Source organism: Chenopodium quinoa, unplaced genomic scaffold (assembly GCF_001683475.1).
Source record: "Chenopodium quinoa cultivar QQ74 unplaced genomic scaffold, ASM168347v1, whole genome shotgun sequence".
Classification (NCBI taxonomy): domain Eukaryota; kingdom Viridiplantae; phylum Streptophyta; class Magnoliopsida; order Caryophyllales; family Amaranthaceae; genus Chenopodium; species Chenopodium quinoa.
The window spans coordinates 1,279,250-1,302,779 of NW_018742410.1; the positions used below are offsets into that span (position 1 = coordinate 1,279,250).

The 23,530-nt window shown below is 35.8% G+C and overlaps 3 protein-coding genes, 1 long non-coding RNA gene and 1 other non-coding gene across 5 annotated transcripts; 3 read left to right on the top strand and 2 right to left on the bottom strand.

Annotated features, from left to right (window-relative positions):
* Nucleotides 1-325: 325 nt before the first annotated feature.
* On the bottom strand, nt 326-1,884 carry LOC110705864 (probable CCR4-associated factor 1 homolog 7). The gene is made up of 2 exons (XM_021883800.1): nt 1,587-1,884; nt 326-1,499 (listed from the first exon to the last, which is right to left on the bottom strand). The coding sequence occupies exon 2, from the start codon at nt 1,463-1,465 to the stop codon at nt 650-652; it is 816 nt and encodes a 271-aa protein (XP_021739492.1). The 5' UTR covers nt 1,466-1,499; nt 1,587-1,884; the 3' UTR covers nt 326-649.
* A 2,957-nt stretch (nt 1,885-4,841) lies between these two features.
* Nucleotides 4,842-4,915, top strand: TRNAT-AGU. The gene has a single exon. It is a non-coding gene; the product is annotated as a tRNA-Thr (tRNA).
* Nucleotides 4,916-4,957: 42 nt separating this feature from the next.
* LOC110705876 (probable signal peptidase complex subunit 2) lies at nt 4,958-8,909 on the top strand. Its single transcript, XM_021883803.1, has 5 exons — nt 4,958-5,193; nt 5,964-6,115; nt 7,140-7,221; nt 8,294-8,436; nt 8,533-8,909. The coding sequence occupies exons 1-5, from the start codon at nt 5,086-5,088 to the stop codon at nt 8,627-8,629; spliced, it is 582 nt and encodes a 193-aa protein (XP_021739495.1). The 5' UTR covers nt 4,958-5,085; the 3' UTR covers nt 8,630-8,909.
* A 1,333-nt stretch (nt 8,910-10,242) lies between these two features.
* Nucleotides 10,243-11,485, bottom strand: LOC110704646. The gene is made up of 2 exons (XR_002507982.1): nt 11,008-11,485; nt 10,243-10,824 (listed from the first exon to the last, which is right to left on the bottom strand). It is a non-coding gene; the product is annotated as an uncharacterized LOC110704646 (long non-coding RNA).
* Nucleotides 11,486-13,977: 2,492 nt separating this feature from the next.
* Nucleotides 13,978-21,902, top strand: LOC110705888 (chaperone protein ClpB4, mitochondrial-like). The gene is made up of 10 exons (XM_021883809.1): nt 13,978-14,474; nt 16,055-16,273; nt 16,360-16,597; nt 17,145-17,340; nt 17,841-17,895; nt 18,533-18,683; nt 19,041-19,349; nt 19,457-19,722; nt 19,868-20,797; nt 21,186-21,902. The coding sequence occupies exons 1-10, from the start codon at nt 14,187-14,189 to the stop codon at nt 21,495-21,497; spliced, it is 2,964 nt and encodes a 987-aa protein (XP_021739501.1). The 5' UTR covers nt 13,978-14,186; the 3' UTR covers nt 21,498-21,902.
* The last annotated feature ends 1,628 nt before the right edge of the window (nt 21,903-23,530 follow it).

Here is a 23,530-nt window from a genome sequence, read left to right on the forward strand (position 1 = left end):
CAATGAAATCTGAAGGGGAGTACAAAACAGAAATTATGTACCATAACTAATGAATGACCACAACATTATACTGTGAAGACAAAAGGACAACAATATTTTGAAAGTAAAAGAATTGAGAAATAAATCTGAGCACCAGATCTTGAGTGAAATTCTTAATAACATTCTATTATTGTGAGTCATGGCTATGTTTGGACAATTTCCTATTACCATTTGAGATCATTTTTTATATCAATTGTCCAAAAGAAAAGCACTGCGTTTGGGGATACCCTGTATATAAGCTGAAAATGAAATACCAAATAAAGATGTTAAAGAACAAAGGACAGAGTTGAAAAGAAGGTAAGCATGATTAGATTCATGTTGAACAACTGACTGTTCTAATTTACAGAGAACTGTGCTCCTAAAAGAGCAAAGGTTTCCGTTACATTGATTATGATTGACTCTACTACACAAGCTACAAAGCGATCTGACACCCTTCTTATGAGTAAGAACAACAATACCCTTCAACTAAATTGTGTACAAATACAAATGGGAAACTCCACAACAGACTAAATCAGACATAATTCAACAGTGGCTTGGTTTGATTTGGTTTGGTTTGGTCAATGCTATTTCTTTTTTAACTAAAAAGAGTTAAAAACAAAAGGCATAAACCCTAACCGTCCTCGCCGAGGCCATATAGAACACCAGCATACTTCTCAGTGCTACCACCGAAGAAATTCTCCTTCAACTTCATAAATGCACAACAAGTGAGCAAACTATCCGACCCAGCCTGGTGACCAATCCCAACTCTTTTCACCTCCAACAACTCGGCAAGCTTGTTAAGCCCACCATGAAGGCTGTTACAGAACTTCATCAAATGCTTGATATCATACAGAAAAGGGAAATAGATATTGATCAAGGTAAAAAATCCGGCCTGCGTTTCGGGCAAGTCCCGGCAAGTCAACGACTTAAGCAAGTACCCAAAATCATACCCACTATGAAATGTAACCCATTTGATATCATCATTCAACACAATCCCAGACGACATAAGAAGCTCAGCAAATCGATTCGAATCGATACCCTCCGCCCTATATTTCGCAAAATCAATCCCACATTGCTTCAAAAGCTCAATGGAATCACTAGCATAAACATCCTCCCCAACATTAAACTCCCTAAAATTAAACTGCCAAATACAATATTTTTCAGTTCCACAAGTTGGCAAATTCCCCTTTCCATCTGAAAAAGTTAAACCCAACTGGATTAACTTCAACATATCAACATTATCTTTTAGGGTCTTATAATTAAAGTCTGTAATATTTTTGAAAGTTCCAACTGGTCTAATTACAATCCCAGGAAACTCAGAATCCATTGCAACATAAGGATAAGAATCAACAATTTCCCGAATTAAAGCAAACTCTTGTTCTAAATTATGATGCCAAACCTCCCTGATTTGAACCGTTTCTTCGCTAATCTCCATAATCGAGGACATGGATATTCAATCAAAGCGCATAATAGCAGCAGATCTGCAAAATCAAGAAGCAGAAAATCAAAAAAAGTAAAAAATTAAAGAAAAACCCAGGAAAGTGGTAAAGTGAAGCAAGAGATCTGACCTTAGAGCGATGAAAAAGGGGAACTAGAGCATCAGATCTAGGGGAGTAGATTGAAGAAGAAGGAGTCAACGAAGAGTTGAGGGGTGGGTGAAAGTGAGCGTGAAGGAGAAGAAGAAGGGGTGAAAGAGAAAAGTGAAGAGGGAAGAAATAAAGAAGAAAGGAAGGGAGGAGAGAGAAAGAGATAGAGGCGGCGATAGAGAGGAGAGAGACTGAAGAAATGCACGCGGTTGAAGGAGACTGGCAAAGTGGACTACTCCCAGTAATAAAACTTATTTACCAGTTGGACGAGTTGGGTTTTTTTAAAATAAAATTTATTTTTACCGAATACTTTCAATGTTTTTTTTTTTTTTTTTTTTTTTCGTAATAAAATAAAAATGATAGTAAGAAAGAGCTTCTTTAAAGTTGAAATCTCGCACAAATTAACTTGAATTGGATTAGCAGAAGTGAAATAAAGTGTAGAATAAAGGTGATCGTATTTGTACAAATGTGTATACTAGAATGTACTCATATGTTATCACGGGATATATCACACTAGAAATTATCAATTCTTCTTATTTGTTTTCCGATAAAAGCAACATATGTTTTGACATGTATTTTGGACACCGAAAAGAGCACCATGTTATGTTATTGTCGTTTAATTTATTTAAGCTAATTTATCCAATTATCTTATTTAATTTTTTTTACACACAATGCATATCATAGCCTTGGCGTTCACAAGGTTTCATTTGAAAAAACAAAACAAAGGGGTATGAAAATTGATTGTGTTTTGTTAAGTAAAAGACGACTATTCTATATATATATTAATATTAATGTTTAACTTGCAAATGATTACGAAATTTATTTGTAATATTTTCTTCTAAGGAAAATTTGATTCTAATAATCCAACCTTTGTGCGGTCTTTTTTTTATTAATTTGGCCTTTTGATTATTCCACATTAATCCAAGCTTTGGGGGTGTTATATTCTATTAGCCCAAGCAGATCACTTAACCTACAATAATAAGTCACTTGCCACGTGTTGCATTTTCATTTGTCCAAAAAATATTTTTGTTTTTTTTTTTTAAAAAAAAAACTTTAAAATGAAAAAAATAAAATAAAAAATTTCTCCTTTTTTTCCTTTCCTCTTCATCTTCTTCCTCCCTTAATTCCTTTCCCCACCTCCCTGCATAGCTCCCATTTTCGGCCAAACCTCCGCCCACCACACCTCAACCTCCGGCAGCAAGGAACCCCACCCCACCAGCCACCACCCTGGTCGAAACCCAGAAGCACGCAACCACCTCCGTTAGAATTCACCGGAAACCATCCAAAAAAACCACCGCATTCAAATTCTTTAAACCCATTTTTCTCGGATCTTCCGTTTTCGATTCTTTGACCCTTTGATCTTAACTGGGGTTTTCCCCTAATTTCACTTCAATGCTCAAGGAATGTTCAGCCAAAAAGCTTACTTCATTTCAATATGCAATTCAATCTTTATTTTTTTATTTTTATTTTTTTTGACGAACTGCAATTCAATCTTAACTGGGTAGGTGTTTTATTAGCTAATTTTTTGTGGGTTTTGGTTGATTTTTGATTTTATTGATGATGTGAATGCTGGGTTTGTTGTGATATTTTAGTGTTGCAATTTGTGTCGATGTTGTTGTAATTGGTTGCTACTTGCGGCGGTTTAGAGGTGGTGGTGAGAAGTTACGGCTACCGTTGGTTGTGGGCAAAGTGGGCGGTGGTTGCGAATTAGTTGAGCGGCTGTTGTTCGAGGCTGCGCTGTTGAATTGGTGCTTTGGTTGAAGTGTGGGAATTGGTGCGGTGGCAATGAGGGTTGTGTGGTGGTTTCAGGAGAAAGAGGAGAGAGGTTGTGTGGGTGGAACAAAAAGGGTGTGGCGTGGTGTTTTGATGGCTGGGGGTCGTTGAGTGGGCACCAACCCAGCGACGGTGGTGCTGCACTGCTGCGGTGGTGGGCCTGGTGGCCATGGGGAGGTGGGCTGCGTGGGCAAGGCTGGGGAAGGGGGAGAAATGAAGGGTTTATTTTTTCCTTTAATTTTTTTAATTGAATTAAAAAAAAAAAGGTTCATCAGGTAAGTGGTCATTTTTGCCTGATAAAATAGAATAAGATATAAAGCTTGGATTATCGTAAAATAATCAACTAGTTGGATTATTAAAAATAAATTGGTCAAAGGTTAGATTATTAAAATCAAATTTTTCTTTTAATATATTATATTAGTTTTTTTTTGTTATTATTATTATTTTTGTTTATTTTTAGAATGCTCCCCGTGTTTTATAAAAGTTCAAGCACTCGTGAAGCAAACTTCAAGCACAACTGTGAAGCAAACTTTGTGAATCGCTTTTTTTCTTTTATACCTTCTATTTAGAGCTCAATTACATCGAGCCTCGCGTCACGTCTAATGCTAGCATAAATAATAGAAAATAACCCGTATTTGGAAGAGCAAATCCCCTTCATTCCCGCATGGATCTCCTTCTCCATCTTTCGTATTCGTAGTAAGGACATAGGATGTAAAGCATGCTTTTTCCTGGCTTTTTAGTCTCTTTGCTAGCCTTCTAATAGCATCAGCCTTTACAACAATGTATTGATTTTCATTTCTTTCTCAGTCTTGGATGTCTTGCTTTTATGTGAGTCTTTCGTTCCTTCATTGGATGAAGTTGGTGTAATCTAATAGCCCCCAGGATGGAACAATGCCTCAATTTTAGCCATTAATAATTTTAATACTCTATAAGTAAATTATAAAAGTTATAGATTGTGATAATATTTATTGAAACGATTCTATTAAGATCCCACATATAGTGGCGGAACTAGAAATCTTTTATTAGGGTGACCAAACTATGTAATAATATCTCATACATTAAAATAATACGAAGTATAGTATATTGAAATCTCAAAAGAATGAAACAAAAAATATGTTAGGAGGAAGAATCGAATTTGGTACCTAAATAATTCCGTTTATACCCAAAACCTACTTAGCTCTAATACTATCAACATAATACTTTACCAGCATTTAATAGATAACCTAAACCAAGGGGGAAGCCAAAGCCCACCCTAGCCCCCCTTTGGTTCTGCCCTTGCCCACATACATGTATATGCTTTTTCCTTATATATAATTCACAAAATCCGATTAAAGTACGGATAGTGATTAGTGTAAAAGTCAAAGCAAATCAAGTAAAAAGATAGAATTTTGTAAAAGAAATAAAAGGTAAAAAGATAGAAGAAAGTAATATCTAAATTAAAATACTTCATCAAATAGACAAGTAGCTCTCGTAGCTCAGTTGGTTAGAGCACCCGTTTAGTAAGCGGGAGGTCTTGAGTTCGACTCTCAACGAGAGCATTATTTTTTTCACTTTAAATCTCCCTCTTTTCCCCTCCATTCAGCCATTCTACAAACGCACTCATATTCATGTATAATCGATGAGAGAGAATAAAATCGTTTCGATCAGAGAAAATTCCAAGCAACATCTACACTTCCAATTTTTCACACCTATTTTTTAGAGAGAGAAAATGTCGAACGAATCAAACACCACCTCGACGAAGCAGCAAAACCCTAAAAAAGCCAACTTGTTGGATCATAATTCTCTCAAACACATTCTTGACGAATCTGCTACTGAGGTATCTCTATTTTGAATTCAATTTACAAAATTTTCGGTTTTTTTTTCGTAATTTGAGTTTGTTTATCCTGATCTTCGATTTTGATTGTATTTTTATTAATTGTCGAACGATTTTGATGTTCTGTACCTCTGGATTGTTCCGAATTGAACGAATTTTATGCAATTAGGGATTTTATATCGACTGTTTGCAATTAGGGTTTGGTAATCTGCAATTTGTGGTTGTATTGAGTTGTATGAGTTTTGTGATTTGTTTTAGTTGACTCACCGAAGGACAGTCAACGCTCTAATTAATTTCAGTTGAGTGATGAAGTTTTAGTGTAGTAAGATGACTTTATTTTGCGGATTTAATTTTTGGGCTGCGAATTGGATTTTTGGGTGCTGAATGCGGAAAAACTTAATGACCCTATGCAAATTTTGGAAAATAGATGGTTAGATTACGAATTCTGGCAATCATTGTTGCCTGGAATGATTAGAAGCTCGGAGAACTAGGACTTTGCCATTGGCTTATCGCATCCCAATGGAAAAATTGGGATTCAGACAGTTTGTCTTTGTATTCTAACCAACTATACAATAGTTACAACTTACAACTAAATTAGACTTTCTTGCTGACCTTTATGTGTAATTTGTCGAGTTTCTATAGTTGATAGTGATAATTTCGTTGTTTGGACTGTTAAAGATGCTAAATTGTGAGTAGGGAGTAATGGAACTTTGGCTAAATTAGATAGCTGCATTTCTCCTGAGATTATGACAATATGCTCATTATTTTTCCAGGTTGTTAAGAATCGTGGATATGTGGAGGATGTTAGGATGAGCAATGTACGATTGTTGATGGGAACCTTCATTATAGCCATTGCCTTGGTGGCACAATTTTATCCTAAGAAGTTCCCAGAGAACAAGGATTTTTTGATCGGATGCATCATATTATATCCTTTTCTTTTATAGTTTTGTTTTTGATTCTTACTAGATTGTGTGCTACTGTTAACACTACTGGTGCATGCTATTGCTTCTCTTTTACCACTTACCTTGGTTAAATATTGCGAACGTTGTTCACCAATTTTTAGCAAAGTAACAGTCTTGTTGACATGGAATTACAAACTTAGGTTGTATGTATTGTAAATTATTGGGTGTGATATTGTATTCTGTCTGGGTTTGTCCCTGATCCATGGGAACTATGAAGTCCATAGCTACAAGGGAATCAGAGTTTATTCCCCATTTTTATGTTACAAATTCTTCTTTGCAGGATCAGCTGTGAATTAGCTTCTTTGAAACAGGTGTCATCATATATCTTAAAGTCTTCACTGGTTAGAAAGGTTGGGTTTATTATGAATCTTGACCTCTTAAGAGCTTAGCCACTTTGGGTCAAAAGTGCGTGGTATTGTTATTGTCAACTCATGCTTGTCAAGACCACTTCTTATAGTGCTATTAATATTTTTCTTGACACATGGATTGAGTATGTGTGCTATGAGGCTTGCAGTCTGAGTTACACAGGAAACAATAGATTGGGATTAGGAGCCTCTTTAATATTATGTAGAATGTAGTTTATGGTTGGGTAAATTTAGACCTGTAGGCTTGCTTCTGAGTCGTTTTGATTAGCTATGTTAGTGCAGAGGAGTCATTGGAGAGCTTTTGATGTTGGAGTGTTGGACATTGATGTTAGTTTATTTAGCCTTTAATTAGAGCTTGTTGTGTCATAGCTATATTATTGCTTGTAGGTTATTGGTGGCTCCCCTGTTTTCGAGGGACTTTGCAGTTTGCACTTACTGGTTATCAGCCTTCCTTCTATGGCATAAATGTTACCCTCTCAAACAGTAATTTTATGCAAGTCTCAGGGGTACAAGGCTAATAAGCTAGAAAATAATGCATGTTATTCTGACCTGCGATTAATCTACAGTAACTACTGTTTTGATATGTTTATGGAATGATGTTTAATCCTTGACTTCCTTGTACATATATCGTCTTCAATGGTTTGTTGCAGCTGATCATTTACAGAAAGGAAAAGAACGCTGTAATGTTCACCTATCCTCCATCGGTAAGTATCTAGAATCCTAAAAAAGCAATTTATGTTTGTTTGTGTGTGTTTTTGTTCTTTTATTGTTGTTGTTATTGTTAAAGTTTGGAAATAGGAGGTTATATCATGGATAAGACATCTTTCTATCCTTTCAATATGAATTATTTTCTTGCTGGGTTGCTGCCAGAATGTGATTCAATTGATATTTTCTTGAGAAAAGTGTGATTACCGTATAAGTTAAGCTTCTCATTGAGTGTTTTAGTCTTATACAGTCATGAATCAATGTCATGATGTTTAAGGTTGTGAAAGATTAAGGCACTTTTATACAAAATAAAATGGTAATTTAATGTACAAATGAGGCGTTTTGCTCAACTTCAGATCAATATCATCATCCATTCATGGATTTATAATTGAACTAGGTCACTTGATGCTAGTTTGTTTGTTTGGTATATATAGGAATTAAAGTGTTGGACTAATTTGTAAGTGGTAATCATGAAAACGGATTTGAATGTCCTTAAATATTTTTCAGAAAACAGCATTGTTATGCTTCATTGTGTCTCAAGTCTCAATGTGTGTCCTCAAAATAGATAGTCATTTACTAACTTGTTTTTCGATCTTCGTCTTCTAGATAATTAGTATATGTGAAGCATTTAATCCTAAAGGGCTGAACATCTAAATTCATGGTCCCATGGTATCTGAACGAAGAGTGGAGGAGTGGGACCATGGAGGGGTTAAACGAGGGAGAGGGAGATCGAAAATTACTTGGTTGAAAGGAGTTAGGAAGGATATGAAGTATATGGATTTACATGAGGATGAAACTTTGTATCGTAAGGGATGGAGGAGGAAGATTTATGTCGATGATTACATGGAATAATTTTGGTTCATGTTAGCCGACCCCACTTATGGGATTAAGGCTTTGATTGATTGATTTGATTGATTGATTTTACTTTGTAATTTGAACGAGCTTTCATGTGCACACCATTTATTTTTTTAGTGCTCTCCCCCTTTGCTCTTTTTGAGGATGTGTGACATTATTGGCATATGCAGAGTTTATAAAATGTGTGATTTCTGATTTCATTTTGCCTATGTTCAGGGATCTTACAATGCTACAGGCCTTGTCATATCTTCAAAATTACCAAGGTTCTCTGATATGTACACATTGACAATCGAAAGCGCTGATCCAAAATCAGTCTCCGCCCACAAACCTGTTGAATTGACTAAGAGTGTCACCAAATGGTTTCTCTCTACATACTCTCGAAGACATACTTTTCATACATTCATACTCTGAGGTTGTTTTGATTGCTTATTTGTGTTGTTTGGTTAATCCTATAGGTTTACCAAGGATGGAGTTTTGGTGGAAGGTCTTTTCTGGAAAGATGTCGAGGGGCTAGTAGATGACTATAACAAGGAACCAAAGAAGAAAAAATGAATAGTTTGAGATTTTCTCTTACCAACAGAGATAATCAGAGAATGGTCTTAGAGATTTAGAATTCAGTAGAACTGATTATATGCTGGAAAAAACTTAGACATGTTGAATCTTTCAGAATTCTGTTTCTTGAGATTATTCTCATCTTTCTTGAGTGCGAGAATTTCTGTTCTCAAGATTGTCATTGATAGTTTATACGGAGCACAAGGTTATGCTCAATACTTCTACCTTTTGTGGTTACTCTTCGGTGATTAATGACAAGCTACTTTGCTCTTCTTTTTTCGTTTTTTTTTTTTTCGAGGAAAAACTAATTTTCCTTTTTTTAAAAAAAAACCTTAAAAGTATGTCTATTTTTCAAATATTAAACGTAATTGTAATACGGGTGCTCATGCGAGATTGGAGATCGGGTGTAACGTGGAGTATGTATTGTTGGGTTTTAAACCTTAAATGTGATTTTGGATCGGAATATCCAAATACTTAGATATCATAAATTGATATCCAAATATCGGATATCTAAAATTTTCGGATCGGATGCTTCGGATATCCGTTATCCAATATTAAGAAAAATTGATTATGATTACTTTATAAATTTCACTAATTTTACCGCTTTTTTATCACTAAGTTATACAACATATTTGAACAAAATAGTAGTTTTTTTGGAATAAATATTATCATCAAATATATTAAGATATTATAATGAGCTAATAATACAAGTGAGTTTTATATGAACAATTTAAATTTTTTTTATATATTTCACTATTTCAACCTTTATATTTCGGATATCGGATATCCAAAATTTTGAAAATCAATATCCAAATCCGCATCTGATATCCGTTTTTTCGGATCAGTATATCCGATCCGAAATGAAAATTCGGATCGGATATCCAAAAGTTCGGATCGGTTGCGAATCGAATAATTAGATTTTCGGATTCTCGGATAGTTTTGTACAGGCCTAGTTTTGAGTTCCTTTCCCCATATCATTATTACTTTGGCGATATTGGATCTTTCATATGATTTAATTATATGGGCTACTTTTCTTCGGAAAAAAAAAAACACAAAAAATTGGGCATAGAGCATATAGGAGAAAAGTATTTGGAAATTGTATCGCCGCCATCATAGAATGATGTAATTTTTCCGGATGTCATGTCAAAGATACCCATATCGTCTCCACGGACATCGGTTCTGCATGATACAGCCCAATATGCTGTTGATTCATCATCAATCAAGTATATAGCGTTCTTTTGGCAATTTGGAGCCTCTGATATATGAACAGCAGTAGCATAATTATCACCAACAAATAACATATAATTACCCAAATCCTCAACATTTTCCCACAACGAAGATGATATGTCACGAACATGCTTATAGACCTTGAAATAAATGGTACGGTAGCAATGTTTATTGTCCCAGAGGTATATATAATCACCTTGAGCATCTTGATATTCATCCAGACTCTCTTATGCGTAAGACTACAAGTAAATCACCAGCTAACTCCACCATATACATCTCTCCTTCATAAATATATCTCGGGGTGATGATGTTTCTCTACACAGATCGTAGGGAATAGTAATATAATCTTTAGCCTTGACAGGGTTAGAATTAGCCGCGATACTAGCTACATCACAATATGCAATCGCTGCATTACAAGTTTTTTATTAATAGGACCATACAAGATGATTACTTTTCCATCCCAAACCATGGCTTGATGAATAAAAGGGCGGGTTAGATTTCGTGGCCATGGTTCAACTACTTCAGTCCATGCTTTATCTCCGGGACGAGCACAAACTATACAATCAAATGGGAAATGTATTACAAACACAACTAACTCATCAATGTTGTTGCTTCCAGGAATCTTTAATACAATGAATCTTCGCACCAAAATTTTCATAGCCCAGGGATATTTCTCTATCATCACAGGATCATCGTCGTCTTCATCGTCTGACGATCCGTATCCTTGATCAGGGAAGTAGTCGTCTGAGCATATAACTTAACAATTAGACTTGTCATCGTTACCCGGCTCCGGCTTAGGCCCTGCTAGCAGTAACCAAGGCGGAGTTGGTTTATCCGCACGACTCCACACGGGTTTAACCATGGAGGAGCAAACATGATTCCATGAATGACATAACTTCCTCAATGGAATCCAATTTCAAAGCAATTCCAACAAGAATATCAGAGGGCAACAAGGACCAATCACCCATCTACATTATAACATAATTAAGAGTCTCAAAATCAAATTCAACAAACTAAATTCATCACCAAAGAATCCATAAATCAAATCCACCCCGTGCAAGAAATTCCAAATTAATCTCCTACATTAAATAAAATAATTAAAATAATAAGTATACAGTAATTGAATTGAAAAAGATAAACAGGCAACATACCTTTATAAATCGAATTGTTATTATATATCCTTGTATATAAGTATATTTGTCAATTTGAGCCTGCTAAAACGAATCAAAATTAGAATTAAGCATGTATACAAAACTGAAGATTCAATTGCAATTTCTGTTTATAGAGGTAATTAGGTAAAGATAGGAATAAACCAATACCGACTTGGATTAGGTCTACTATTAACTTTATACAGTAACAATTGAAGCCCACATCAACAGCCCACGTAAATCCAACCCCATTTTTTTTTAAACGGTAAACCCACATTTTTTTTATACTTGTACTTGTATAAGGCATTACTCTAATCTACCCCTTTTGTTTTGTCATAATTGTAAGCCTTTGAATTTTGCACTTTTTATATACTAGTACAAACTATGAGTATTTTTTTTTTTAATTAACATATACGGGTAAAAAACAAATGTTGTCATATAAAATGTTTTTAGATTAGTTTTTAGTATATTTTTTCATTATCTTAACCTTTTATACTTCTTGATAATAAATAATTATAAATATTAATGGTCAAATCTATGCATTAACATATGTGTCAGTCAAAGAATTACAATTATTATGAAACGTAGGAAGTATAATAAGAGTTAAGCATAAATACAGTCCCCAAACTACTGTATTTGTGCACTTTTGGTCTCTCAACTTTTAAATGCTAATTTTTGGTTCCTCAACCACCTATATACAAAGACACGAAGTATGTGATTTCTGACCAAATAGTTTAGGGACTAATCCTAGTCAACAATAGTTTAGAAACCTCATTTAAATAACACAAGCTAGGAGACACGCATACATTGCGTGTACAACACAAGAAATCTATATGGCTTTTTTTTTTTGAAATATTATCTTATTTATTCTAATAAAAAAAATATTAACGTATTTAAAAATTAATTTAATCATGAGAGTAAGGGATAACTCAAATAGTTAAAGTTTTCCTCCCAATTCAGGAGATTTGGGATCGATTCTCACCCTTGCCGCACTACTGATATGAATTGGGATCGTGTTGCTTCTTTTATTCCCTTTCTTAAGGTTTTTTTATGATGCTACTATGAGACTCTCAGGTTCTTTGTATGCTACTCTAATGTGTATTTGTTAGAACTTGTGACAATCGGCAAGATGATTAAAAACAAGTGTGAAAGTGTTGATATTAGGGAAAGGTCAATGTCCAATGGGATGAAGAAAAAGTATGACAAGTATTGGGAAAATGTGGATAACATTAACTTGATGATGTATGTTGCTGTTGTGCTTGACCCTAGACGTAAAATGCATTATGTTAAGTGGGCTATTAATGATCAATATGATTCTGCAAAGGGCACACAGTTGTATGATATGGTGATGGGAACTTTGACTTCTTTGTATGAACATTATGCTACTTTACAATCTCAAAATGTGTCAAGTGTTTCTGAAAATATTGATTTGACTTCAAAAGACTTTGAAAACTATAATGATTGGCATGATGTTGCTGATTATGAGTTTGAGAGGGATATTGGTGGACAAACAGATTTTGACAAAAAAAGTGATTTGGACAAGTATTTGATAGATGATAGAGAGCCTAATATTATCGGTAAGAGTTTTGATGCTTTGGGATGGTGGAAAAAAGCGGTGGAGAGATATCCTATAATTGGTCTTATGACTAGGGATGTATTAGCCATTCCGGTCTCCACGATTGCATCAGAATCTGCATTTAGCACCGGTGGAAGAGTACTTGATCCATTTCGTAGTTTACTTTCTTCACATATGGTTGAAGCTTTGATATGTACACAAGATTAGATGCGCACTACACGTGGTCCACTTATGATTGAAGAAAGTATCGATGACATTCAACAAACTGAAGAGGGTATTTTTTCCGTTTTTTTTTATGAATATTTTTAATTATTGTTTTGTGGGATTGAATCATTGTTTTGTTCTAATCTTGTGGGATTGAATTAATTAATATGGATAACCGGGAAGGATTATGGTAAGACAATCACTAATTCTAGGAAAATGGCTTACTACTTTAGTTTCTCCCTATCCTTTTTATTTATTGTTCTATATGTTCAACTGTTTTTCAGGGCTTTCATCTTAGTAACATAATGGTTCCTTTTTATTTATTTAAATGTCAAGTTTGCTTTTAAAGTATGTTCATGACTTGTAGTTGAGTGATTAAGTGATTGAACTTTCTTTCAGTGAGATGCTAAGATGTCATATTGTTCTACCTGTTTGCTTTGTGGCTAGCTGCATTTCTGGTCCACGTTTCCAATTTATTAATGTATTTTCATCGTATTATTTGTAGAATTGTCGTCTCTTGTTGATCCGCCTTCGTTTGCCGTCGTTGATGATTATTTTTAGCATTAGAAGGTAATTCTTTTTTTAGTTTGAATATTTTAGAAGTTATAGTTTAATTTCTACATTTTTTTTTTCTTATGAATATCTAATATATTGTTATTTTATATTTTGCAGGGTTGTTGACTTGTCGTACACTCGTACTTTGTTGACCCCTTATTGGTTTCTGGCGTTGATGACTTATTTAGTGTTTGATAAAATGTTTATGCACTGTTAACATTTGGACATTAAGGTTTTTGGACTTCAAATTTTCTTATGTAATTTGTACTTTGTTGCAATTAGCCAATTATTTTGCATTTTGAAGGTTGTGTATAATTTTATTATGTTATATCTGCAAATTAGTTGTTGGACAATAATTTCAGGTCTATTTTATCTCTTTGTTCAGGTTATGAATTAATTGCCTACATAGTAAAAAAGGGTCCACAAGACAATAACGTGTGAAAAAAGGGTGAAAAATCAATTTTGCCATTAAAAAAACCCCAATTAAAGAAATCGGATATAGAATATCCGACTTATCCGATCTGAAAATTTCGGATATCCGACATTTTTGAATCAGATACGGATATCAAATATCCGGATTTTCGAATACAGATATCCAATCCGAAATCTAGAGGAGATACTAAATACTTCAGTCATATCCTTGAAAACAGAGGAGATACTTCTAGTTGAGTAGGCGCTAGAAACTTCCAAAGTGTTCCCTGTAACTCCTAAATCTCTCTGTAACGTTCCACTGTATTCCTTCCTTGTATTTCCTTCCATCTTCCATCTTCCACACTCTGTACTCTTCATTCTACTCCTTCAATTCTTCCAATCTCTCACATTCTCTCTCCTCTTTTCTGGGTCTCCAATGGCTGCTAGAACCATCACCACCAAACGCCTGATTACTCGCTCAGCTTATGCCGCCATTTCTGCTTCCAAAACTTCCCCTTCTTCCTACCCTCTTTCCCACTCTCTCTCCTCTTCCAACTTCTTTTCTGCCCCAAAAACAGCTGTTCCCTCCAATTCTAGCGGTTTGGCAAATGGGGTTTTGGAGAGAGAGCTTTTCAGGAACTCCATTAATGGCGTCGCCAGCAATTCATTTCTGGGTTCTCGATTTTACTCTGTTTCTGCTGCTCCTTCTGCGAGCTCAGGCCAGGTTACTCATTTATTCAATTCTATTTTTTCTTATTTAATTTTTTCTGGTGATTTTGATCATTGAATGATCTTTTGTTATAATTTTCTAGAATGGTTAGATTCAATGATTGTTTGGTAGGCCTTACATTCTAAATACACAATTAAAGTAGAGATTTTGATTTTTGCATTGTAAAATGTGATGTTGACCTTCAAATTTTGGCATTGTTCTTGTTCATAGTTGAGGCTGTGTATTTTGACCATATATATAAAATCAAGGTTTAATAAAATTAGGGAAGGGCTCATAACTATCATAAGTTCAAATTATATTATGTTCAAATAAGGGCAGGTCAAATAAGTAAGGTTGAGATTAGTTCAGGGTTTTTATTTGGTGATCAAGAAGATTACACTCTAGGTTTATACTAATGAAATACAGTTAGGGAGTATGATTTCGAACCGTTAAGCTTAGAATTGCGGGCCTGAAGTGGTAATGATATGACCTTGCTGTAAGTTGTTCCTAATTATGTAGTTCTTATAAGTTATGGTTGATCATTTGAGTCAGTGGCCCATGCCATAGTTTGGAAGTCCCGTTGTGGCAGATGTAGATGTTTGGCTACTAATTTTGGTGAAATAGATACATTGTGTGGTAGATAAGTGAGATTCTATTAGGGGTGGCCAAATTGCAACTCTTAAATGTGTCTGAGGATTACGAAGATGAATTTCCTTTCGTTAGCTTAATTTGTGGAACCAGAGAGACAAGCTGCTCTTCCTCTTGATTTGAGGTGCGTATAGGGTACTTAGACTGGTATTAACATTTGCAATTGGGGTCAAGTAGAACTTCAGAGTGGAAGAGTGAATCATTGTGCCCTGATACAGTGAGTGCAGGCAATTGACAAATATGATGATACCTCAAAAGTGCTTCTAAGTAGTAATTTGAGAAGACAGTTGAATGAGTGGCTCGCATAGTTTAGCTTATATGTTGCAACCTGTAGCTTCTTTACCAAAGAAGGTACTTCACGACAAATTCTTACGATCATTTTACACTAGGGCTGTGCTGTTATCTGTCTGATCATGTAGACTAAGCTGTTTCTAGATTTAAAGATTAGGAGCATTGCCTGTAAGGGATAATTGTTTCTCTTGTTTTTCTTGCCCCTCCTCCATATGTACTCTTATCGGTGGCTATGATATATCTTATTGGTTTGAAAGATTGTTAAGGTGTTAGCTTATTATTGTTGTAACCTTGGAGAAAAAGGGAGTCAAAGGAGAGCTTTCTTTGGTTCAACCTAGGATATTAAGAAACATACATTGCAAGGCTGGTGTAGCATAAGTGCTGGTTATTTGTCTTGATGACACTGTCTTCTAATTGCTTGTCCTCACTTTGTGTTTGGCCCCTCATTTTTGAATTTCGTCAGGCAGGCTAATTCAGTGTTCAGTTTATTCAATCTTCCCTTTATTCCCTTTTCCTAGCTCTTGCTCATAAAACTACTGCTTAACATTCTCCCACATTTTGTTCTAGAAGTTTGTGTGTTTGCTTTATCCTCATAATGAGAAGATGACTAATTGTTCTTGCAATCTTTTTGCGTCCTGATGTTTACATTCTTTCAGATTAATCAACCAGAGTTTACTGAGATGGCATGGGAGGGGATTGTTGGGGCTGTTGAAGCTGCACGACTGAGCAAACAGCAAATTGTCGAGACCGAACATCTAATAAAGGCCCTGTTAGAACAGAAAGATGGTTTGGCCCGTAAAATTTTAACAAAAGCTGGGCTTGACAATTCGTCAGTGTTGCAAGCTATAGATGACTTCATATCCAAGCAGCCCAAGGTATGTTTTCATGAGCATAATTGCTTATATATCATTAATATATAAAATGAGCTGTTTTTATGGTTAAATGACTTTTGATACTGCAGGTTGTAGGTGACACTAGCGGTCCTATTCTTGGCACAAATCTTGGTTCCCTTTTGGACAGAGCCAGAAAACATAAGAAAGAAATGGGTGATGATTTTGTGTCTGTAGAGCATTTGGTTTTGGCATTTTATTCAGATCCAAGGTTTGGGAAGCAATTGTTTCAAAATTTTAACCTCAGTGAGAAGGATTTGAAGGAGTCCATTCAAGCTGTTCGTGGAAGTCAAAAAGTTACAGATCAAAGTATGTTCTTTTTATTATTTTGAAATTATCATTAGTAAAAGTTAGTTGTTTTCCATGATTACAAGTTTGATGATGACCTACCTGGGAAGTGGGCGGATATTGCTGATATTACTGCAATGTGGATAACTCTTGCAATGCCATTTAAAATTAACTTGTTATCTACCAAGAACACTTTCATGGTTGCTGCTATTAGTAAATATGATGTTCATTTACTTTTGCGTCCATTATGTGGCAATAAATTTTCTCTAGTCTCTATTTTGACTAGTAAAAAGTGTATAGCTATCTTGAGCTCATTCCGTGCTGCTTTGGAATTAAGCTAAGTTCTTGGTAACTCGTGTTCGGTCATAGTGACACGATTTCAACAAACTGCTCTCGTCTTTCTAATTTATTGATTCACTATTTAGAGAATTTATATTCTCTCATACTCCCCATTCCCGCTAGAAAAGTTGTAAATTTTGTGCACTTATAAGGCTATCCTTGTAATTTTGTGAATTTAGCCTTTCTTCCACTGCCCTAATATCATTATGGCTCTCATTTCTGGATGTAGATCCAGAAGGGAAATATGAAGCACTAGAGAAGTATGGAAGTGATCTTACTGAATTAGCTCGGCGCGGTAAACTTGATCCTGTTATTGGGAGAGATGATGAGATTCGCCGCTGCATCCAAATATTGTCCAGAAGAACCAAGAACAATCCTGTAATCATTGGTGAGCCTGGAGTTGGTAAAACAGCAATAGCGGAAGGGTAAGCTTACTAAATCTGTTTATTCCTTTTTCTTTGCAATGAGTGTAATGTCATCTGCTATATGTATCCTCTATAGAAATATGATTGATTAATGGGATGTTTCGAGATGTGTGTGTGTTATTTTTAATTAAAAAAAAAATTACTTGTAAATGTGTGAAATAATGGTCTATGAGCCAGCAGACTAATTTTGGGATTGTTGTGTCATCCATTCCAGTGATTTATCAGCCTTAATTTCCAAAATACTTTTTTTTTTCCTTTATAGGGTTATCAATGGGAAATGAAGACGATTTTATGACATTTTTATTTTATACACTTTTGTTCCCAACTTTTCGTTGATAATTATCTTATTAGATGTCTATCTTATCGTCTCTTTTCCTAAGATTAGTGCTATATGTGCATTGTTTGAATATTGGCATGCCTTTTGGATTCAACTTTCTTTTCCCCTGGCCCCTGCTCAGTCACTCACAGTGAAGCCATGATCATGTTATGCTATTTTGCAGATTAGCCCAACGTATAATACGTGGTGATGTTCCTGAACCATTGATGAATCGGAAGGTGCGTCTCCTATTAGAAAGTAATTATAGTTTAAGCGTTTTGTTGGCTGATGCTCGATAATCTAGTTGGTCTTGCTTTAATGATTAATCAGTTCAAGTGATGTTTGACGTGTTGCTTGTGAAAAGAAAAGCAATAGTTTACTATCTTCATGTCGTGTTCGTTTTCGTGTCGGAAATTAAACGGGTTAGAGAAGGTCAACACTAACCTGACCCATTTAATAAACGTGCCGTGTCGTTTTGACCCTATTAATTAATCGTGTCGAAAACCCTTAACACTAACCCGCTTTTTTCGTGTTCGATTTGTGTCGTGTTGTCGTGTTGAATTGAAAAATATTGGTCTTGTTCAATAGATTTATTAATAATTCCATAAATTATTGGGTTTTTATACTAGGCGGGTTGAGTCGTGTTAATTTCGTCTCAACACTAACCCAACCTGTTTAATTAAACGTGTTGTGTCGTGTTGACCCGTTTAATTAAACATGTTGAAAACCCTTGACAATAACCCGTTTTTTTCGTGTTCGGTTCGTGTCGTGTCAGTTTTTGCTAGCTCTACTTCAGGATATCTTTTGTCTTTAATTATCTCATGTTCTCTTGTGGATTGTTTCCTTAATTTATTTATTATTATTATTTTTTAATAGTTGATCTCACTTGATATGGGTGCTCTGCTTGCTGGGGCTAAATTTCGCGGAGATTTTGAGGAGAGACTTAAAGCTGTGCTGAAGGAAGTGAGTGCTTCTAATGGGCAAATAATCCTTTTTATAGACGAGATTCATACAGTAGTGGGAGCAGGTATGCTTCTTTCTTGGTGACATTGGTTTTAAGTCATGTGTGTTGCTACTGTTCTTACTCTCTGTCATCCTTTGCAATAAACTTCTTTAACAAATTTCTTTAATTCTTTTTCACTGGTTTGACTTGCTATTATATAATTTGTAATGGGTTAAACGTGCTCTCTCAATACTCCGAATCAATCAAAACTGAGTTTTAACTATGAATTTAGGACAATGTTGAAATTTCCATGAGAACACCCTCTAAACTAGATTGTAGTTCAAGTTATATAATGCAAAAATGTTGTTGGGTGTCAATGTTGATCATTGGATAAAGCAAATGCAATCACTAGCTCTTCATCTTTTCACAACTTAATTGCAGGGGCTACTGGTGGTGCTATGGACGCTGGTAACTTACTAAAGCCAATGCTTGGTCGAGGAGAACTTCGGTGTATTGGTGCCACAACATTGAATGAGTACAGAAAATACATTGAAAAAGATCCTGCACTTGAACGGAGATTTCAGCAAGTGTTCTGTGGCCAGCCGTCCGTGGAGGATACAGTTTCCATTCTTCGTGGATTGCGTGAACGTTATGAATTGCATCATGGTGTTAAGATATCAGACGGGGCTCTTGTTGCAGCTGCTATACTCTCTGATCGTTACATCACTGAAAGGTTTTTACCTGATAAAGGTTTGTCTTGGCTTATTCTCGTCCCTACTCACCGTTTTCTGCTGTTGTCTTTCGAAGACACTTGTAATTTTATTTGTCTCATCAGAATCCTCGTGTGTCCTATACAGCTATCGATCTTGTTGATGAAGCTGCTGCAAAGCTGAAAATGGAGATTACTTCTAAGCCTACAGAGTTGGATGAGATAGATAGAGCAGTGCTAAAATTAGAGATGGAGAAACTATCCTTAAAAAATGACACTGATAGAGCATCCAAAGAGAGACTTAACAAGTTGGAAAGTGATCTCAGCTCATTGAAAGAGAACCAAAAGGAGCTAAACGATCAATGGGAAAGCGAAAAGGTTCTTATGAACCGAATCCGGTCAGTCAAAGAAGAGGTATGGAGTATTCCCTCTCTGTTATTTGAATTTAAATATTAACAATCACTCCATCAATTAAATTAAAAATAAGAATCACCGTGCTTTTCATTTCAAGATGTGATTATAATACATATTTTTCTTCCTTTGAAAAATGCCTTATCAGATCGACAGAGTCAATCTGGAGATGGAAGCTGCTGAACGTGAATATGACCTCAGTCGTGCTGCTGAGCTGAAATATGGAACCTTGATGTCTCTTCAACGGCAGTTGCAGGAGGCTGAAAAGAACTTGGCAGAATATCGTGAGTCTGGTAAATCCTTGCTTCGAGAAGAAGTTACTGATGTAGATATTACTGAAATTGTTAGCAAGTGGACTGGCATACCCTTGTCTAACCTTCAACAATCTGAGAGAGAGAAGCTTGTCTATTTAGAAGAGGTCCTTCACAAACGAGTTATTGGACAGGACATGGCTGTCAAATCTGTGGCTGATGCAATTCGCCGTTCAAGGGCTGGATTGTCTGACCCGAATCGACCAATAGCAAGCTTCATGTTTATGGGCCCTACTGGTGTAGGGAAAACTGAGCTTGCAAAAGCTTTGGCTGGTTACCTTTTTAACACCGAAAATGCTCTTGTACGTATAGATATGAGTGAGTACATGGAAAAGCATGCAGTGTCACGGCTGGTTGGTGCTCCCCCCGGTTATGTTGGATATGAGGAAGGTGGGCAGCTCACTGAAGTAGTGCGACGACGACCTTACTCTGTTGTCCTGTTTGATGAAATTGAAAAAGCCCATCATGATGTCTTCAACATCTTGTTGCAATTATTGGATGATGGACGTATAACCGATGCTCAGGGAAGAACTGTCAGTTTTACTAACTGTGTGGTTATTATGACATCTAACATTGGGTCCCACTATATCCTGGAAACTCTGAAAAATACTCAAGATAGCAAGGATGCAGTGTATGACTTGATGAAAAGGCAGGTTGTAGATTTGGCTAGGCAAACATTCCGTCCCGAGTTCATGAATAGAATTGACGAATATATCGTTTTCCAGCCTCTTGATTCCAGAGAAATCAGCAGAATTGTTGAGTTACAGGTAAAGATTATAATCTTGGAGGAATGCATGGCTATCTGCAGATTATAGTTGTTCAACATGGCTGTCTTTCTGTTTGATTTGGTCTTGGAAAGGAACATATCAGTTCATAACTAATTCACGGTATTTATGTTAACATTCCAACGTGCATAAGATTAGATAAAACCTATATCTCACTTGATTAATAAGTCTGCATGGCAGACTGGACCTTGGAATTGAGGGGATAAATTGATACCAAGCCACCTTTTTCTTTAGTCTTGTGTATAGCAGTCCTGTCCTTTATTAGTATTTTTTTTGCTCATAAAATCCCAGAAAATTAGAGTTTACTGCAGAGATGGTGCTGTGAGATATTGAGATTATCCTGAATTTTCTTAATTTACCTTCATTGCAGATGAATCGGGTGAAAGATAGGCTGAAGCAAAAGAAGATTGATCTTCAATACACTAAAGAAGCCCTGAAACTACTTGGGACATTGGGCTTTGACCCGAATTACGGAGCTCGGCCTGTCAAGCGGGTGATACAACAGATGGTTGAGAATGAAATTGCAATGGGAGTTCTGAGGGGAGATTTTAAGGAAGATGACTCTGTCATTGTTGATGTGGATACACTGTCATCAGCCAAAGACAAGTCACCTCAGGATAAGCTGGTCATCAGAAAGCTAGAAAGCAGTCCCTTGGAAAACATTATGGTGGCCAATGACTAACGTTCTCAGAAGTAATTGTTGGAACAAGTGTGTTTTGGTGTAAATTTTGTGGAAAACAAAAAGTCCCACATTGGTGGGAAATAGAAGTTTGTCCTCCCTTATATTGGAGAATGTGGAGTATTTGGGTGTGGCCCTTGGGCTACCCACATTTTGTGGAGAGGGAGGACTTACCTACCAAGCCCACTTATCACACACGCGAGCCGAGCCGGGTCGGGTCGGGTTTATTAATTAAACTTAATTTTTGCTCAGTTTTTGAACAAGGCTTAATTACGTAATTCGTGCCTTGATTTTTGCTAAACGGTTTTGACTGGTTATCTCTCTAACGTTTAGTTACTGTACATTCTCTCTTAGCTTTTGCTGATCTCTTATTTTATGATGTGATACGTCAGTGTCGATTCTTTTTCATGTTCAATGCTATTGTTCAATTTGTTTATTTTTGGTGGCCAATTCTTCCCACCTATTAACCTAGATATCTCAAGAGTGAATCAGCTGTGAATATGCTGGTCCTTACCATATGTGGGGTTGCTCAGTATTATGTATGCTGAGGAGTAAGATCCACGTTCTAAATGCATTTGTGATGAAAGAGGTAGGAAAGTGGGTTGCGTGGGGAACTTCATGTACTCACGTAGCCATGCTGTAAGATCGAGTCGGTGCATTGTGACATTGGTTTTATTTTTTTGGGTGCAATGAGATATGCGCTTATATGGGTATGGTATGGACGTATAGAGGTATGTAGTCACTAGTCGTGCGTGTCGAGATATTTGAAGGTTGTAGTTAGCCCTTTTCTAATGACCGAGGTCCAAAATGTTGCTATGGTGGGGTGAAACAAATCCTTGCTGATAATCTAGGTAGATCATGCATCGAGCCAATGTTGCGTATCTCTAAATCAAGCCCAAACAAAGTACATAATTCTAATCATTACTTTATGTTCTCTGAGCAAGTTATAAGGAAGTTGATTACTTCCAATTTCATTTCCATGTTATTTTCATTTTTACAAAATATTTTCATGTAACGTGGCACATTGTTGTCTTCTTGTACATGGAGACTGGAGCTCCATGTCTGTTCAAAATAAAAAAGAGAAATAAATAAAAGTGGGGCCAATGAGTTAAATAGTATCGTCGGTGAATCCAATATGGGCTGCATTTTGGTCCCTGCAATATATTTCCGTTTCAGTTGTATTTTGGCCCAGAAACTTCTATTTGGGCGGTGTTCAGTCTTGTCAATTATAAATTTCATCAATTCAAACATGTTTCACCTCTCTTTAATACGTACAAGAGTAAGGGGCTATGTAGTAAAATATCTTGGTTTTTATAGTCGATCCTATCTTATTCGAATTGATGATTTGATATTGTTGTTACTCTATGTTGTAGAGTATGTTACAGAGTACTATAACTAACATCTAAGAGTAATAAGATATTTAATCGACAAGTGATTATTGTCTTTCAAACTTTTATCATCAATAAAATGACCGTTTGTCGAATAATTAGATGTTTAGAAATTAAAAGCATGTCAGTTGTTTAAATTTTCCGACACATCTTATGTAACCAATTTAAGACATTGTCACTACGAGTACGTATTAATTGAGCCAAGAAAATGGAAGAAGAAGAAGAAGAAATGGTAGGAACTAGGAAGGAGTTGAAAATTAATGCAGGTAAAGAAGTCAAAAGTTATGTGAAATGTTCTTGGGGGTCAAGTATGAATGTGGTCCAGAAGAGATAGTCATGAACTACGTATATGATACCTGGTTTAAGTAAGAACTCCATATATTAATAGTTTGGTCATTTTGTTAATAGATATTTTCAAACACAGGTTCACTTGGTGATTTCTTTTGCTTTTTCATTGTTTGTGGAAGACAAAAATAAGGTGTGAAAATAAAACCCAAGGGATATTTATTTTTAACTTCTTAACTAACAACCTCAAAGATTATACATCAGTACTTTGTATACAACTTTAAGAATTATACTACCTTGAGTCCTTGACTCCTTCAGTTTGGCTTCACATATATATTTGTATGACAATTAAAATAATTAGCT

Coding starts and splice junctions, on each gene's coding strand:
- LOC110705876 (XM_021883803.1), top strand. CDS start 5,086: ATGTCGAACGAATCAAACACCACCTCGACGAAGCAGCAAAACCCTAAA. Junction 5,194..5,963: donor TTGACGAATCTGCTACTGAG/GTATCTCTATTT, acceptor TTATTTTTCCAG/GTTGTTAAGAATCGTGGATA. Junction 6,116..7,139: donor TTGATCGGATGCATCATATT/ATATCCTTTTCT, acceptor ACTTCCTTGTAC/ATATATCGTCTTCAATGGTT.
- LOC110705888 (XM_021883809.1), top strand. CDS start 14,187: ATGGCTGCTAGAACCATCACCACCAAACGCCTGATTACTCGCTCAGCT. Junction 17,896..18,532: donor AACCATTGATGAATCGGAAG/GTGCGTCTCCTA, acceptor ATTTTTTAATAG/TTGATCTCACTTGATATGGG. Junction 19,723..19,867: donor TCCGGTCAGTCAAAGAAGAG/GTATGGAGTATT, acceptor ATGCCTTATCAG/ATCGACAGAGTCAATCTGGA.
- LOC110705864 (XM_021883800.1), bottom strand. CDS start 1,465: ATGTCCTCGATTATGGAGATTAGCGAAGAAACGGTTCAAATCAGGGAG.